Genomic DNA, 17566 nt, shown 5'->3' with positions numbered 1-17566 from the left:
TCGGTGGCTTGAGTTCGTGTGAAGTGGATGCTGAAGACTGTTTAAACTCAAATTTTAGGGTATAGAACTTTAGATCATGATTGGTTGGGATTAAAAAAAAGAACAAAATACAAAATAAAAAGACGCTTGTACCCCTTAACTTAACGAAGAAATTAGACGGAGTTAACGGTTTGGACATTTTTGGCAAGAAATGGGAAACCTCAATGGTACATATGCAAAAAAGAAATTTTTTGGACGGAAATCGCATAAATGACCAAACCTTAGGGACGATTTTAGCACTTTACTCTATAACTTATTTTTAACAATTATGGGTCTCTTGGGAAAACGGACATGTGTCTGTCACCCTCCTCGCCCTCCCTTTGGGCTGTCTCTGAATATTCTCGTGCATATGGCTTGAACTTCGGGTGTTATAGTATTATGCTGGTGACATATACGTGATTGATCCAATTTTTGATGAAAATCATCATGGCATCTCTTATCCGTGACATGCCACCAGCGATCTTTAGGTAATATCCATGGTCAACATTTCGGTAATATTGTGGGTGATCTTTAGGTTGCTTGAGGTTCAAGGTTCATATGATAAAGATTCAGTTTTTCTGGGTTGTAGAATGGTTTAAAATTTGACATCATAACCTTCTCTATTAGTTTGCAAGTACGTTGGGTAAGTTATAAATTAGATTAACTAGTATGATCTATATACCAACAAATCATAGCCCATATGTTGAATGCGTTTGCGCAAGTAAGAGAAAGAAACAACTTAAATTTATTTGATACAAGAGATTGTCCACGAACAAATATTGTTGTCCAACTACAACCTCAAAACAAATACATACATGCAAATGCCGTTACTAACTAATGGTTCAAATTGCAGTTAACCATTACAAAATATCATTTCACTTATTCTGGTTGAAAGAAATTTAACTTGACACCGTTGTCTATAATGACATAAACCCCAGCTGCAATCAGTAGCCCACTTAAGATCATCCCAATAATCCCAAGACCCCAATTTAGCCACCATATGGGGCTATGGGCCCTTGGTTTCTTGACCTTTAACCACATGAAGCATGGATATGCTAATGTGACAGGCAAAGCTATCCCCCCGATTAAGCCAGCAAGGCTAGCTAGAAATGGAATCGCAACCGCCACAAAGAAACAAGTAAATCCAAATAATGCTCTTATGATCACCCTTAGCCACCATGGACATGGCTTTTTAAACCTCATCACATATATAGACTCTAACTCGTCAAATATCGGCATTCCATAGATCTGGAATGAGCTGAGACCGTTGATGATAACAAGTATGCTTGTCAACGCTAAGACTGATTTCGCCACATCTTGTGAGTGATACGCAAATAGTGCAGTCAACATCCCTCCACTAGGCGGAATCTATAGGAAAAGAAAAACAAAGCAAGTGGAATTATCGTGTCTTGGAAATTATTTTTTAGTTGCACAAGACCATCGAGCACTTGGGAATTTTAATTAAACCTTTCATAATCGTAGGCTCAGCCTCGTACAGGTGTTTTAATTTTATTTTGGTAGTAATTATTGTGGTAACCAGAAAACTTACAGGGCCCTTGTTTTTGATATTTTTTAAAAAATAGATACATGAAATAATGCTTGTAATTAAATATATCTTACCATTTGACCGTATGCCCAATAGCCTCCTATTGCAAGTGGGAACAAACACATTGCAATGAGTGTATATGAAACTTTGACACCCTTCCACATTGGCACCGTTGATGGATGCTTTTCACTAGATGGCATGGTAGCCTGAAAGGTAGTATAGGTCATATTATTACAATTGCTTAAAATATGAATTTTTACATAGAAAATTATCACATGTATAATTATGTTTACAAACATAATCATTCAAATATTTGCAAATAATAGCTTTTGAAAAAATCTGAAAACTTAAAATTATCTATTTGTGTTAAAACTATACCATCTCTGTTATATATTAAATTTAACAATTTAGAGTCTAAAAGGTTTTAAATATACAGAAGTATGTATAAAGAAAACTAGATTTTAATAATCAAACTATATATGAGTCAATCATCAATGATTTTCACTCGGTTTACTCTTCATTTTTACTTTGAGCGAAATCAAGTGAAAATATATTAAAAATCAATGATAATTGTGCTATTGAGATTGCTACAAAACTAATAGTTAAGAGATTTATATGTCAAACTATTAGTATAGATTATCATCGGTTAATAGCTCATAGTTTGATTTGTTTATTACATTATTATAAATTAATAATGATATAAAAGTTTTAATAGTTTATTTGTTAATCAACCAGAGTTTTCTTGACTTATACATATCAAACTGTTACACCTAATGCTTGTTTTATTTTTTATTAACACGTTTTGAATGTTATAATATTGAGCCCGCCAAATTAGAACACGGTCAAAGCCACCATTGATAGTTGCAAACGACGAAAAAATTATGCACATTTGTTTGCCATTTTGCCCTTGAAACTTGTGACGATCATTTATTATCCTATTCATCTAGTACGTTTATACATGTTAAAATATACATCATTATAATTTTATAGTTTGCAATACGAGGATACGTGAACTATTAAATTAATACGTAGGAATATTTATGTAGCCTAACTTTTGGAAATATATATATTAGATTTTATCCTCCATATTACTGGGGTTGTTTTACATTATTTGTTTTTAATATTTATATATATATATTTGGATTTTAGTTTTATTTATTGTATGAAAGTTAATAATCAATATACTTGAGCTTTGATGATAAAATGGTTTCACAAATAAATGATATGTTATAATCCGGTTTAAAAACTATCTGGGTTTGGTGATACTCATTACCCGTTTATTTCTTTATTATAAAATTATTTCTTAATTATAAATAATATCTTTTTTTAAATAAAATAGGATATTAATTTTTAATATATCCCTATTTTATAGGATTTTCGTATCAAATATTTTATGAGATTAATTTTTAATATAATGAGATGTTATAACCTATTTAAGATCTATCTGGGTTTTGGTGAGACCTTTACCCGTGAATTCGGATCAAATGTATGAGAAAACTTCATTTACAAATAAAACAATCTGATTGCTTGAGAGAATGGTTGTTTTACATTTTTTGTTTTTTAATATTTATTTTTTGGATTTTAATTTTCTTTATTGTAATAAAGTTAATAATATACTTAAGATTTGATAATGAAAGAGTTTCATAAATAAATGATATGTTATAACCCGTTTAAAAGCTATCTAGATTTGGTGACCCATGACCCGCTTATGTTTTTTACTATAATATTGTTTATTAATTATAAATAATAGCTTTTTATTTAAATTGAATATTAAATTTTAGTATATCACTATTTTATAGGATTTTCATATCAAATAATTGGTAAGGTTAATTTTTAATTTAATAAGATGTTATAAACCGTTTAAGAGCTATCTGATTTTGGTAAAGATCCATACCCATGAATTTGGGTTAAATCAATGAGAGGCCTCCATTTAAAAATCAAGCAATTTGATGGCTTTCATAAAAAGGAGGAGCGACCACATTGCGACACGTAGGATTTTAGGGGTTTCGTTTATATATATTATAGATAATAAATAAAAAAGTTGAGCCACTAATATATTTGGTAAAATATAAAAGAGAAGGTTATTTACCTGAATTTCCAAAATAAGATTGTGTCCTCTAAATGCAAAAGCAATAATGCCAAGAGCGTTTAGGACATCAAACACTTTTGAGACATCACTTCCAACCCTAACTGGATTATATGAAACATTTGGTAGCCTGCCTTCAGACAGCGAGATTGTCCAGATCATTGTACAATATCCGAGGGCTGTAATCGCCCCAACGAGTGAAACCCCGGCTATCGAGTTTAGATTGGGTAGTTGAGATAAAAGCACCGCGCCACAAGTGAAGACCAAGTACCATTCAACAGTCGTGAGCGTCTCTGCTTTGCATTCGTTGGCCGCACACACCACTTGGAAAAATATTTTCGACGTTGACCCGCCGATAATGATCAAAGCGACGCATGTGCCTGCTGACAAGTAGATGATAGGAAACAGGGCTAACAATTTCCCTAACCTTTCACCTAGGAAACATTTTTTGATCATTATAAGTTTGAATCCATAAAAAAATTGTATTGATTAACAAATTATTTTAAGTACGTACACGATAACATTTTCAAATAAATTGCTTACCAAATGCTGCATTTGCCAGTTGCATGTATCTACTGTATCGCATCCCGGTTTCTGGTGATTCATGAAGATTTACGAGCAAATACAAAGTGTAAAGCTGCCATATGAAAGCCAAAGTCAACGCTATGACTCCCCAAGACCTGTAACAATAACAAAAATAATTAAAAAGTTGCATATCTAAATTAAAATAAAGGCCATGTAACTGTTAGTTATTTTTTTTAATGTTGTGGGAAGTAATTTATTATGACGTACGTTCGTTAAAGAATATTTACAAAAATGACTTTTCGTTAATTTATTTTGTATTTTTTAGCCACCATGTTTGGGATTTTTAATTCAAGTAACTCATAGTATCTTTTTTTTTTTTACTTTATTGTAGTTTATTATTATTACTTTTGATTCTTTATTCAATCAATCCAATATTTTTGTTTTCAATCAACCCATTTAATTAATCAATTCTTTACTTTTTACGAACTTATTATAATTTTTTTCTTAACTATAAGAAAAGACCCAAAAGAATATTAGTAACTTTATTCAAAATTGAATATAAATTAAGCAGCACAACGGGATTTTTTATTATAGTAACAAATCAAATCGATATACATACAACATATATCTTATAATTTGTGGGGATTGTATTTATTATTAACTGTTAACGGTGGGTTATGGTTTTCATACACATTGAAGAGAAAAAAAGGCAAAGAAAATTGTCTTTAACGCACACAAATAAGGGTGTGTGATTTCTAGGGCCGTCTCTGAGAATTTAAATGTCTTTACCAAGCTGAAATAAAAAGGCCCTTAGGCTATAGAGGTGCACAAAAAACCCGAACTCGGAACCGGGTTTTTTATAATATCCGAACCCGTATCCGACCCTACCCGTAAATTACGGATATGATATGTATTTCAGTACCAAAACCTGTACCAGAACCGGACCCGATTTGTACTCAGTAATACCCGAAAAATGGAACCGGTTCCATACCCGGAACCGGGTTTTTCCAATACTCGAAACCGGGTTTCTCAAATACTCAAAATTACCTGAAAAATACCTTTAAAAAGTGCAGCCCCTTAAAATCCAATCTATACCAAAAAAATACCCAGAAAAAGCCCCAAAAAAACCCAAAAATAGGGTTTTTCAATACCCGATAATAGGGTATTTAAATACCCGGTTTTAGAATGCCGGTTATATACCCGACCCGAACCCGATGCATAGGGTATGGTTTTTAGAGACAATGCCCGGACCCGATCCGGGTATTGCCAAAATATTATTTTCTAATACACGGCCATACCCGAACCCGGTTTCATACCCGGAACCAGGTATTTAAAAAACCCGATTTGTGCACCTCTATCTTAGGCACCAACGAGTAACGAAATAAAAAAGACATGTAAGCCCAATATCTCAAATGAGTTATGGGTAAAAAAATATTAGGCTTAATATCTAATAAAAGGATTAAGATTTGTACTTAGTTTTATAAAGAAAAATTTAAAAAATATGTAAAAGTTTATATATCTAATAAAAGGATTAAGTGCCCATGCCGGTTGCCCGAATTGCCCAACCCAAGAGCCGGCACTGGTGATTTTTAAAGATGCATGGTTTGTGAAACCACAACTCCCTCACTGTGTTCCCGAGTTCTACTTAACAGAGGAAAGGAAAGGAAATGAATGAAAAGAATGAGATGGTTATGTTTCCAAGTTTCATTTAAGAAGATAAATGAAAGAAACAAATAATATTTGTGTTCTAGAGTTTTATTAAAAGAAAGAAAAGAATAAGAAAGAGTAAAATGTAGGGACTAGTTTCTTTCCAAATTGAAAAGAATAAGAACAAAAGAAACTATGAAAGTTGGAGAGAAAGAAAAAAAGAGAGAAAATAAATAGAAAGGAAAGGAAAAGCCTAAACTTTCTTTTTCTTTCTCTGTTTAAGTAAACTCAGAAACACAATGTTATTGAAACATAAACTTGTACAAGTTTGCTAAACTGGTAAATTTTAATTGCTTCATAAAATTCAAAATTACTTTCTCAAAACTTGTTTCGATTTTCTTAATCAAAACTTATTTTTATTTCACTTTTTTTATTTTGCTTGGATTATTTTTTTAATATATATTTTACATGGATTGATGGAAGTAAAAGTGTAAAACTGAGAAATAAAAAGAATTACCATGAGTTGTTTCAAGAAAAAAATATATATAACAGGTTGATGGAAGAAAAGTAAAAAGTACATATATAATAGGTTGATCGAATAAAAATAGAAAATACGTATAAAAGATAGAAAATATAAATAACTGAAACTACCCCTTTTTGTTGAATGCCCATGGACGTCGTAGGCGTACTTGGGTAATCTCGTAGTTCCTACAGGGTGGTCTATTTAGCAAGATTGTAAAAGTCGTTAGGCGGTCATAAGCGGTCGACTGGGGAGTTGCGAGTACTCGGGAGTAGTCGGGGATTACTCGGAAAATATCTACGGAGTACTCGGCTGAGGCGGAGAGTACTCGATCTAGGCGGGAAGTACTCGGCTGCCTACTCGGGAGTTTTACAACATTGCAATTTAGTACTTAGGTTTTTGTTAAATATTATTTAAACCACCTCTTTTAGTGAATAAGTTTTCAGATATAAAATTTTAAATGAAATTCCTTTTATATCGGGTGAACTATCAAGTTAAAATCACTGCAGTTCAAAAAAATAAAAATAATAATATCAATTCTACTTGGTGGTAGGGTGTTAAATAAAAGGTCAAGATTAAATCCAACATAATGCAACACATTTGGTTATTTAAGAAAGAAAAGATGGCCATGGATTTTAAAACTTTTTTTTTTCACGCATGCGCTATCTTGCGTGTAGGTTTGCTCATGCCCAAGAGGAATCCTAAACTACTCTAAAATTCGTAAACATATTTAAAACTATATTGAATTGATTGTATACATGATGTTTTCAATAAAACAATTTATAAAAAAAAGACCATTATTGTTCGGTATACTTTTTTTTCTTATCATGATACTAGGTTTTATCTCTAGTATTACGGGAGTTGTTTTACATTATTCGCTTATAATATTTATATAATATTGAATAGAAGTAATTGTTTCTTAATTATGAATAATATTTTTTTAAGAAAATTAGATATTGTTTTTTTGAGTATCCCAATTTTATTGAATTTTCATATTAAATATTTGGTGAGATTAATTTTTAACTTAATGAGATGTTATAACCCGTTTAAGGCTATCTAGGTTTGGTGAGACCAGTACCTGTAAATTTGGGTCAAACGCATGAGAAAACTTTATTTACAAATAAAACAATCTGATGGCTTAAGAGAATGTAGGGAGCAATCAGAAAGCTTTAAATATTTCGTTTATATATATATATATATATATTTAAGATAAGATTAAGATTCACTTAATAAAATAAGCCCAATATATATAGTCTAGTTATTTTCTACTTAGTTTGGTGAACTTGCCATCAATATGTATGTGCTAGGGTTTTAGGGTGGAGGCCGGATAAAAGAACTCTAAAAAAGTTAAAAAACAAAATTAATTAAAAAAAAAGGTTTGAGTTATATACCAGCCAAGAATGGTGAAAGCAACAGGAAGAACAAGTGCTTGAATCCCAATCCCAGAACAAAGTGTATGAAAAGCTGCATAATAAGCATTTCCATTTCTTGACTCGGTGATAGGCAACCATGCATCAGTCGGGTCCAATTTGGTGAGATGAAGAGCCTTTCTTAAAGGACTTCCCAGTGGCGTCAAAAATCTTGGTGTCAAATTCCTAGACCTAATATACGCCATGGGTGTTCTAGCCCCACTAGGTGGCATGGTCACCGGTCGGTCTGGTGTCCCCATAAACGGTGAGTGCATCTGGGACGGAGGAGCCGAGACCACTGGCGGGGTGTGTGAAAACGTGATCTTGTGGCCGGTTTTTGGCTTGGTGGTTGATGAGGTGGCTTGTGGGTGTTCAGGTGAATGGAGGAGCGGTGATCGAGATAAGGATGGGGAGTGGAGTTGTGAGGAAAGAGCCGAAGATGGCGGTGAGTGGACCGATGACGGAGTTATCGGGTTGGAGTGAACACGATCGGTTCCGTCCCTCATGTTGGTTTGAGTTCAAGTTGAATCAAGCAGTTAATTGTTCCTTTTGATCACTTGAGTTATCATGTTTAGGGTAGATGAATGTATATATAGGGAATACTAGATGGCAGGCGTGGTCAAAACAGGAATATGACTGACTTTGAAATATAATGTTTGTTACTGGGTGCCTGCTGACTAAAGTTAGCAGTCAGAAACTATGCTTATAATTTCTAATATTATATATGCACAAGTGTTGTAGGTTTCATATATTTATAATTCAGTCATGGATAGCTTTCTAAATCATGTCGTTTCTCTCTTTGATTAAGACATTTCGAGTATACAAAATATGTAATCAGATAAGACACAAAAGTTTAGCAAAGAATGAGAATCTGATTTATGTGAAAAATAAAGTTGTAATTCGTGTCTTAAACAAACCAAACGATTCCTTTTATATTAAGGAGCTGATCGTCATAATTAACGTTCCAGTTGATAGTTGACAATTGGTGGTTATAAATTCGACAGCTAAATAATTATCTGAGTGGCAAACCTTCACTAGAAAATTCTAACACTGAGAACTAGGTTACCATTGACAACTAAGTGGCAATAACAACTAAATTTCTACTAAATGTAATAACGTTTTGAATATATTATAAAACCACACGTTGAATAAGATGTTGTAATGGGTATAAATAGGAGATACAAAAGCTAAACTTTAGAAATACAATAAATACAAATATACGAAATTCATAACTTATGAAGAGAATTTCTCCATCTTTGACTAGCCATGATTCTAGGGATTGATATGATCATTATTATCCTTGATATGCCCTCGCAAGATGGACGACTATCGGATAAGTCATATCTTAGATAAAAGTGGATAATGGCCATGTTTGGGCAAAAGAAGAAGTTGATGAATTGAAGATGCAAATGGATATGAAGTTGATGAGGCAAAAGAAGATATATTTTGCGAAGTTCTTTTTTCTCTTTTTTTTTTTTTTTTTTTTGAGGGTGAATGAAACAGAAGATAAGATATAAAAGGTAGGTTCGCCGGAAAGATGATGGTTGCGGCGGTTATAGGATAATAGGTTTTGCAAAACCTAACTGATATAAATGGAAAAGTAGTTGTGTTTGAAGAAGTAACCATTGCAATGGTGATGTAGGTAGATGTGTTTTTTTTGAAGGGATTTCGATAGAGATGATGTGATCATAGTGCCCGGAAAAGAAATATAGAGGTGCTCGGAAAAGAAATTTAGGGGTGGCGGATGGTGGTTTGTAGGCTAATAGGATCAAAAGTTTTCTCGTTGGAGATATGAGCTGTGATACCATATTAACGTTTTGAATATATTATAAAATCACACTTTGAATAGAATGTTACAATGGGTATTAATAGAAGATATAAAAGCTAAACTTTAGAAATACAATAAATACAAATATATGAAATGCATAACTTATAGAAAGAATTTCTCCATCTTTGACTAGCCATGATTCTAGGGATTAATATGATCATTATTATTTATTATCCTTGATATAATGTACGTTCATTTTTTATTGATAATCTACTCTTTGAAGGATCAAGTTGTTGCTAACCAAAGTTGCAACAAGATTATTAGTAGCACTTGATATCGATGGTCATTACCCTGCAGAATTTTTATCAAGCATGTCATTATGAAGCAACTTCCAATGATGATTATTGCAACCCTCGCAAGGGGCTAAGTCCCTTGGCCATGGCCCATCGTGTCGTGCAATCTCTTCGTCATTCTATTCTTTCTAATCTTGCTTCATTGCTTGAGAATCTTCTTCTAAAAAATGAAGGGATCTTCACACGCATAAGATTCAAAGTCTACCTCATAACATTTAGGTTGCTCTCTTGACTTGGTTCTTACCATGTCATGATTCAATACAACTTGTTAAGATACTACAAGCGTAGCATCATCGTCTTTTTAAGCAAAACTCTTAGCAAACATATCAGCCTGTTTTTTAAGTGATTCTAGCACCATCAATAAACATTATATGGTCTTTGAATCCATGAACTAGAAGAGCGAGAACCAACATGTATACCACCAAATTCCTTGTAAATCACTTCTTTCTTTTCATCGTCTTCAATGAATTAACTGCATTTTCCTTTATAGTCAGCATTGGCTTAGGTAGACTCTTGTTCTTGTTGGCCATCAGCATCTTGAAGTGGAATAGGTACAACTATCAATTCAGATTCGGAGATAGTGTTGCTTCAAAATCAGTATTGACATTGACACTATAAGTGATTTTCAACTTTCAGTTGAGGATGAAAATAGGTTCAGAGATCAGCATCAGCTTCATTGTCACATCATTACTAGAGAATATCTCAAAAATCAAGTCAATAAATCTTTCTTCATCTACCAATAGTGAGAAAATTCACAAACTAACCATTTTTTACCAAGCTTTTCCAATTATAGCCCAAGACGAACACAAATTCCCAAAATAGCCAAATTATTCTGTCAAATCCGATGGAAATTTAACATCGTCCGACGGAATTTTTGGACCTTTAAAATCGCGCCACGTGTCAACGTGTTAATGGATCCGACGGAACTCAAGTGAAAATCAAGTGAGTCAATGATTTTCACTCGGTTTACTCTTCATTTTTACTTTGAGCGAAATCAAGTGAAAATATATTAAAAATCAATGATAATTGTGCTATTGAGATTGCTACAAAACTAATAGTTAAGAGATTTATATGTCAAACTATTAGTATAGATTATCATCGGTTAATAGCTCATAGTTTGATTTGTTTATTACATTATTATAAATTAATAATGATATAAAAGTTTTAATAGTTTATTTGTTAATCAACCAGAGTTTTCTTGACTTATACATATCAAACTGTTACACCTAATGCTTGTTTTATTATTTATTAACACGTTTTGAATGTTATAATATTGAGCCCGCCATATTAGAACACGGTCAAAGCCACCATTGATAGTTGTAAACGACGAAAAAATTATGCACATTTGTTTGCCATTTTGCCCTTGAAAGTTGTGACGATCATTTATTATCCTATTCATCTAGTACGTTTATACTTGTTAAAATATACATCATTATAATTTTATAGTTTGCAATACGAGGATACGTGAACTATTAAATTAATACGTAGGAATATTTATGTAGCCTAACTTTTGGAAATATATATATTAGATTTTATCCTCCATATTACTGGGGTTGTTTTACATTATTTGTTTTTAATATTTATATATGTATATTTGGATTTTAGTTTTATTTATTGTATGAAAGTTAATAATCAATATACTTGAGCTTCGATGATAAAATGGTTTCACAAATAAATGATATGTTATAATCCGGTTTAAAAACTATCTGGGTTTGGTGATACTCATTACCCGTTTATTTCTTTATTATAAAATTATTTCATAATTATAAATAATATCTTTTTCTAAATAAAATAGGATATTAATTTTTAATATATCCCTATTTTATAGGATTTTCGTATCAAATATTTTATGAGATTAATTTTTAATATAATGAGATGTTATAACCCATATAAGATCTATCTGGGTTTTGGTGAGACCTTTACCCGTGAATTCGGATCAAATGTATGAGAAAACTTCATTTACAAATAAAACAATCTGATTGTTTGAGAGAATGGTTGTTTTACATTTTTTGTTTTTTAATATTTATTTTTTGGATTTTAATTTTCTTTATTGTAATAAAGTTAATAATATACTTAGGATTTGATAATGAAAGGGTTTCATAAATAAATGATATGTTATAACCCGTTTAAAAGCTATCTAGATTTGGTGACCCATGACCCGCTTATGTTTTTTACTATAATATTGTTTATTAATTATAAATAATAGCTTTTTATTTAAATTGAATATTAAATTTTAGTATATCACTATTTTATAGGATTTTCATATCAAATAATTGGTAAGGTTAATTTTTAATTTAATAAGATGTTATAAACCGTTTAAGAGCTATCTGATTTTGGTAAAGATCCATACCCATGAATTTGGGTTAAATCAATGAGAGGTCTCCATTTAAAAATCAAGCAATCTGATGGCTTTCATAAAAAGGAGGAGCGACCACATTGCGACACGTAGGATTTTAGGGGTTTCGTTTATATATATTATAGATAATAAATAAAAAAGTTGAGCCACTAATATATTTGGTAAAATATAAAAGAGAAGGTTATTTACCTGAATTTCCAAAATAAGATTGTGTCCTCTAAATGCAAAAGCAATAATGCCAAGAGCGTTTAGGACATCAAACACTTTTGAGACATCACTTCCAACCCTAACTGGATTATATGAAACATTTGGTAGCCTGCCTTCAGACAGCGAGATCGTCCAGATCATTGTACAATATCTGAGGGCTGTAATCGCCCCAACGAGTGAAACCCCGGCTATCGAGTTTAGATTGGGTAGTTGATATAAAAGCACCGCGCCACAAGTGAAGACCAAGTACCATTCAACAGTCGTGAGCGTCTCTGCTTTGCATTCGTTGGCCGCACACACCACTTGGAAACATATTTTCGACGTTGACCCGCCGATAATGATCAAAGCGACGCATGTGCCTGCTGACAAGTAGATGATAGGAAACAGGGCTAACAATTTCCCTAACCTTTCACCTAGGAAACATTTTTTGACATTATAAGTTTGAATCCATAAAAAAATTGTATTGATTAACAAATTATTTTAAGTACGTACACAATAACATTTTCAAATAAATTGCTTACCAAATGCTGCATTTGCCAGTTGCATGTATCTACTGTATCGCATCCCGGTTTCTGGTGATTCATGAAGATTTACGAGCAAATACAAAGTGTAAAGCTGCCATATGAAAGCCAAAGTCAACGCTATGACTCCCCAAGACCTGTAACAATAACAAAAATAATTAAAAAGTTGCATATCTAAATTAAAATAAAGGCCATGTAACTGTTAGTTATTTTTTTTAATGTTTGTGGGAAGTAATTTATTATGACGTACGTTCGTTAAAGAATATTTACAAAAATGATTTTTCGTTAATTTATTTTGTATTTTTTAGCCACCATGTTTGGGATTTTTAATTCAAGTAACTCATAGTATCTTTTTTTTTTTTACTTTATTGTAGTTTATTATTATTACTTTTGATTCTTTATTCAATCAATCCAATATTTTTGTTTTCAATCAACCCATTTAATTAATCAATTCTTTACTTTTTACGAACTTATTATAATTTTTTTCTTAACTATAAGAAAAGACCCAAAAGAATATTAGTAACTTTATTCAAAATTGAATATAAATTAAGCAGCACAACGGGATTTTTTATTATAGTAACAAATCAAATCGATATACATACAACATATATCTTATAATTTGTGGGGATTGTATTTATTATTAACTGTTAACGGTGGGTTATGGTTTTCATACACCTTGAAGAGAAAAAAAGGCAAAGAAAATTGTCTTTAACGCACACAAATAAGGGTGTGTGATTTCTAGGGCCGTCTCTGAGAATTTAAATGTCTTTACCAAGCTGAAATAAAAAGGCCCTTAGGCTATAGAGGTGCACAAAAAACCCGAACCCGGAACCGGGTTTTTTATAATATCCGAACCCGTATCCGACCCTACCCGTAAATTACGGATATGATATGTATTTCAGTACCAAAACCTGTACCAGAACCGGACCCGATTTGTACTCAGTAATACCCGAAAAATGGAACCGGTTCCATACCCGGAACCGGGTTTTTCCAATACTCGAAACCGGGTTTCTCAAATACTCAAAATTACCTGAAAAATACCTTTAAAAAGTGCAGCCCCTTAAAATCCAATCTATACCAAAAAAATACCCAGAAAAAGCCCCAAAAAAACCCAAAAATAGGGTTTTTCAATACCCGATAATAGGGTATTTAAATACCCGGTTTTAGAATGCCGGTTATATACCCGACCCGAACCCGATGCATAGGGTATGGTTTTTAGAGATAATGCCCGGACCCGATCCGGGTATTGCCAAAATATGATTTTCTAATACACGGCCATACCCGAACCCGGTTTCATACCCGGAACCAGGTATTTAAAAAACCCGATTTGTGCACCTCTATCTTAGGCACTAAGGAGTAACGAAATAAAAAAGACATGTAAGCCCAATATCTCAAATGAGTTATGGGTAAAAAAATATTAGGCTTAATATCTAATAAAAGGATTAAGATTTGTACTTAGTTTTATAAAGAAAATTTTAAAAAATATGTAAAAGTTTATATATCTAATAAAAGGATTAAGTGCCCATGCCGGTTGCCCGAATTGCCCAACCCAAGAGCCGGCACTGGTGATTTTTAAAGATGCATGGTTTGTGAAACCACAACTCCCTCACTGTGTTCCCGAGTTCTACTTAACAGAGGAAAGGAAAGGAAATGAATGAAAAGAATGAGGTGGTTATGTTTCCAAGTTTCATTTAAGAAGATAAATGAAAGAAACAAATAATATTTGTGTTCTAGAGTTTTATTAAAAGAAAGAAAAGAAAAAGAAAGAGTAAAATGTAGGGACTAGTTTCTTTCCAAATTGATAAGAATAAGAACAAAAGAAACTATGAAAGTTGGAGAGAAAGAAAAAAAGAGAGAAAAGAAATAGAAAGGAAAGGAAAAGCCTAAACTTTCTTTTTCTTTCTCTGTTTAAGTAAATTCAGAAACACAATGTTATTGAAACATAAACTTGTACAAGTTTGCTAAACTGGTAAATTTTAATTGCTTCATAAAATTCAAAATTACTTTCTCAAAACTTGTTTCGATTTTCTTTATCAAAACTTATTTTTATTTCATTTTTTTTATTTTGTTTGTATTATTTTTTTAATATATATTTTACATGGATTGATGGAAGTAAAAGTGTAAAACTGAGAAATAAAAAGAATTACCATGAGTTGTTTCAAGAAAAAAAAAATAATAGGTTGATGGAAGAAAAGTAAAAAGTACATATATAATAGGTTGATCGAATAAAAATAGAAAATACGTATAAAAGATAGAAAATATAAATAACTGAAACTACCCCTTTTTGTTGAATGCCCATGGACGTCGTAGGCGTACTTGGGTAATCTCGTAGTTCCTACAGGGTGGACTATTTAGCAAGATTGTAAAAGTCGTTAGGCGGTCGACTGGGGAGTTGCGAGTACTCGGGAGTAGTCGGGGATTACTCGGAAAATATCTACGGAGTACTCGGCCGAGGCGGAGAGTACTCGATCTAGGCGGGAAGTACTCGGCTGCCTACTCGGGAGTTTTACAACATTGCAATTTAGTACTTAGGTTTTTGTTAAATATTATTTAAACCACCTCTTTTAGTGAATAAGTTTTCAGATATAAAATTTTAAATGAAACTCCTTTTATATCGGGTGAACTATCAAGTTAAAATCACTGCAGTTCAAAAAAATAAAAATAATAATATCAATTCTACTTGGTGGTAGGGTGTTAAATAAAAGGTCAAGATTAAATCCAACATAATGCAACACATTTGGTTATTTAAGAAAGAAAAGATGGCCATGGATTTTAAAACTTTTTTTTTCACGCATGCGCTATCTTGCGTGTAGGTTTGCTCATGCCCAAGAGGAATTGTTCCTAAACTACTCTAAAATTCGTAAACATATTTAAAACTATATTGAATTGATTGTATACATGATGTTTTCAATAAAACAATTTAAAAAAAAAGACCATTATTGTTCGGTATACTTTTTTTTCTTATCATGATACTAGGTTTTATCTCTCGTATTACGGGAGTTGTTTTACATTATTCGCTTATAATATTTATATAATATTGAATAGAAGTAATTGTTTCTTAATTATGAATAATATTTTTTTAAGAAAATTAGATATTGTTTTTTTGAGTATCCCAATTTTATTGAATTTTCATATTAAATATTTGGTGAGATTGGGTTAAACGCATGAGAAAACTTTATTTACAAATAAAACAATCTGATGGCTTAAGAGAATGTAAGGAGCAACCAGAAAGCTTTAAATATTTCGTTTATATATATATATATTTACGATAAGATTAAGATTCACTTAATAAAATATGCCCAATATATATAGCCTAGTTATTTTCTACTTAGTTTGGTGAACTTGCCATCAATATGTATGTGCTAGGGTTTTAGGGTGGAGGCCGGATAAAAGAACTCTAAAAAAAGTTAAAAAACAAAATTAATTAAAAAAAAAGGTTTGAGTTATATACCAGCCAAGAATGGTGAAAGCAACAGGAAGAACAAGTGCTTGAATCCCAATCCCAGAACAAAGTGTATGAAAAGCTGCATAATAAGCATTTCCATTTCTTGACTCGGTGATAGGCAACCATGCATCAGTCGGGTCCAATTTGGTGAGATGAAGAGCCTTTCTTAAAGGACTTCCCAGTGGCGTCAAAAATCTTGGTGTCAAATTCCTAGACCTAATATACGCCATGGGTGTTCTAGCCCCACTAGGTGGCATGGTCACCGGTCGGTCTGGTGTCCCCATAAACGGTGAGTGCATCTGGGACGGAGGAGCCGAGACCACTGGCGGGGTGTGTGAAAACGTGATCTTGTGGCCGGTTTTTGGCTTGGTGGTTGATGAGGTGGCTTGTGGGTGTTCAGGTGAATGGAGGAGCGGTGATCGAGATAAGGATGGGGAGTGGAGTTGTGAGGAAAGAACCGAAGATGGCGGTGAGTGGACCGATGACGGAGTTATCGGGTTGGAGTGAACACGATCGGTTCTGTCCCTCATGTTGGTTTGAGTTCAAGTTGAATCAAGCAGTTAATTGTTCCTTTTGATCACTTGAGTTATCATGTTTAGGGTAGATGAATGTATATGTAGGGAATACTAGATGGCAGGCGTGGTCAAAACAGGAATACGACTGACTTTGAAATATAATGTTTGTTAGTGGGTGCCTGCTGACTAAAGTTAGCAGTCAGAAACTATGCTTATAATTTCTAATATTATATATGCACAAGTGTTGTAGGTTTCATATATTTATAATTCAGTCATGGATAGCTTTCTAAATCATGTCGTTTCTCTCTTTGATTAAGACATTTCGAGTATACAAAATATGTAATCAGATAAGACACAAAGTTTAGCAAAGAATGAGAATCTGATTTATGTGAAAAATAAAGTTGTAATTCGTGTCTTAAACAAACCAAACGATTCCTTTTATATTAAGGAGCTGATCGTCATAATTAACGTTCCAGTTGATAGTTGACAATTGGTGGTTATAAATTCGACAGCTAAATAATTATCTGAGTGGCAAACCTTCACTAGAAAATTCTAACACTGAGAACTAGGTTACCATTGACAACTAAGTGGCAATAACAACTAAATTTCTACTAAATGTAATAACGTTTTGAATATATTATAAAACCACA

At 32.5% G+C, this 17566-nt stretch overlaps 2 protein-coding genes across 2 annotated transcripts; both read right to left on the bottom strand.

Annotated features, from left to right (window-relative positions):
• Positions 1-756: 756 nt before the first annotated feature.
• On the bottom strand, positions 757-8361 carry LOC143581052 (lysine histidine transporter-like 8). Its single transcript, XM_077063926.1, has 5 exons — positions 7734-8361; positions 4194-4330; positions 3654-4084; positions 1639-1770; positions 757-1386 (listed from the first exon to the last, which is right to left on the bottom strand). Exons 1-5 carry the CDS (start codon positions 8255-8257, stop codon positions 898-900), a joined length of 1713 nt encoding a protein of 570 aa, XP_076920041.1. The 5' UTR covers positions 8258-8361; the 3' UTR covers positions 757-897.
• Positions 8362-10309: 1948 nt separating this feature from the next.
• Positions 10310-17035, bottom strand: LOC143581045 (lysine histidine transporter-like 8). The gene is made up of 4 exons (XM_077063920.1): positions 16408-17035; positions 12957-13093; positions 12418-12848; positions 10310-10429 (listed from the first exon to the last, which is right to left on the bottom strand). Exons 1-4 carry the CDS (start codon positions 16929-16931, stop codon positions 10310-10312), a joined length of 1212 nt encoding a protein of 403 aa, XP_076920035.1. The 5' UTR covers positions 16932-17035.
• Between the last annotated feature and the right edge of the window lie 531 nt (positions 17036-17566).

This window comes from Bidens hawaiensis, unplaced genomic scaffold, assembly GCF_021521415.1.
Source record: "Bidens hawaiensis isolate Kalapana, Puna unplaced genomic scaffold, B.hawaiensis_p1.1 tig00030796_1, whole genome shotgun sequence".
NCBI lineage: Eukaryota > Viridiplantae > Streptophyta > Magnoliopsida > Asterales > Asteraceae > Bidens > Bidens hawaiensis.
This window is presented reverse-complemented; position numbering and strand designations above follow the sequence as displayed.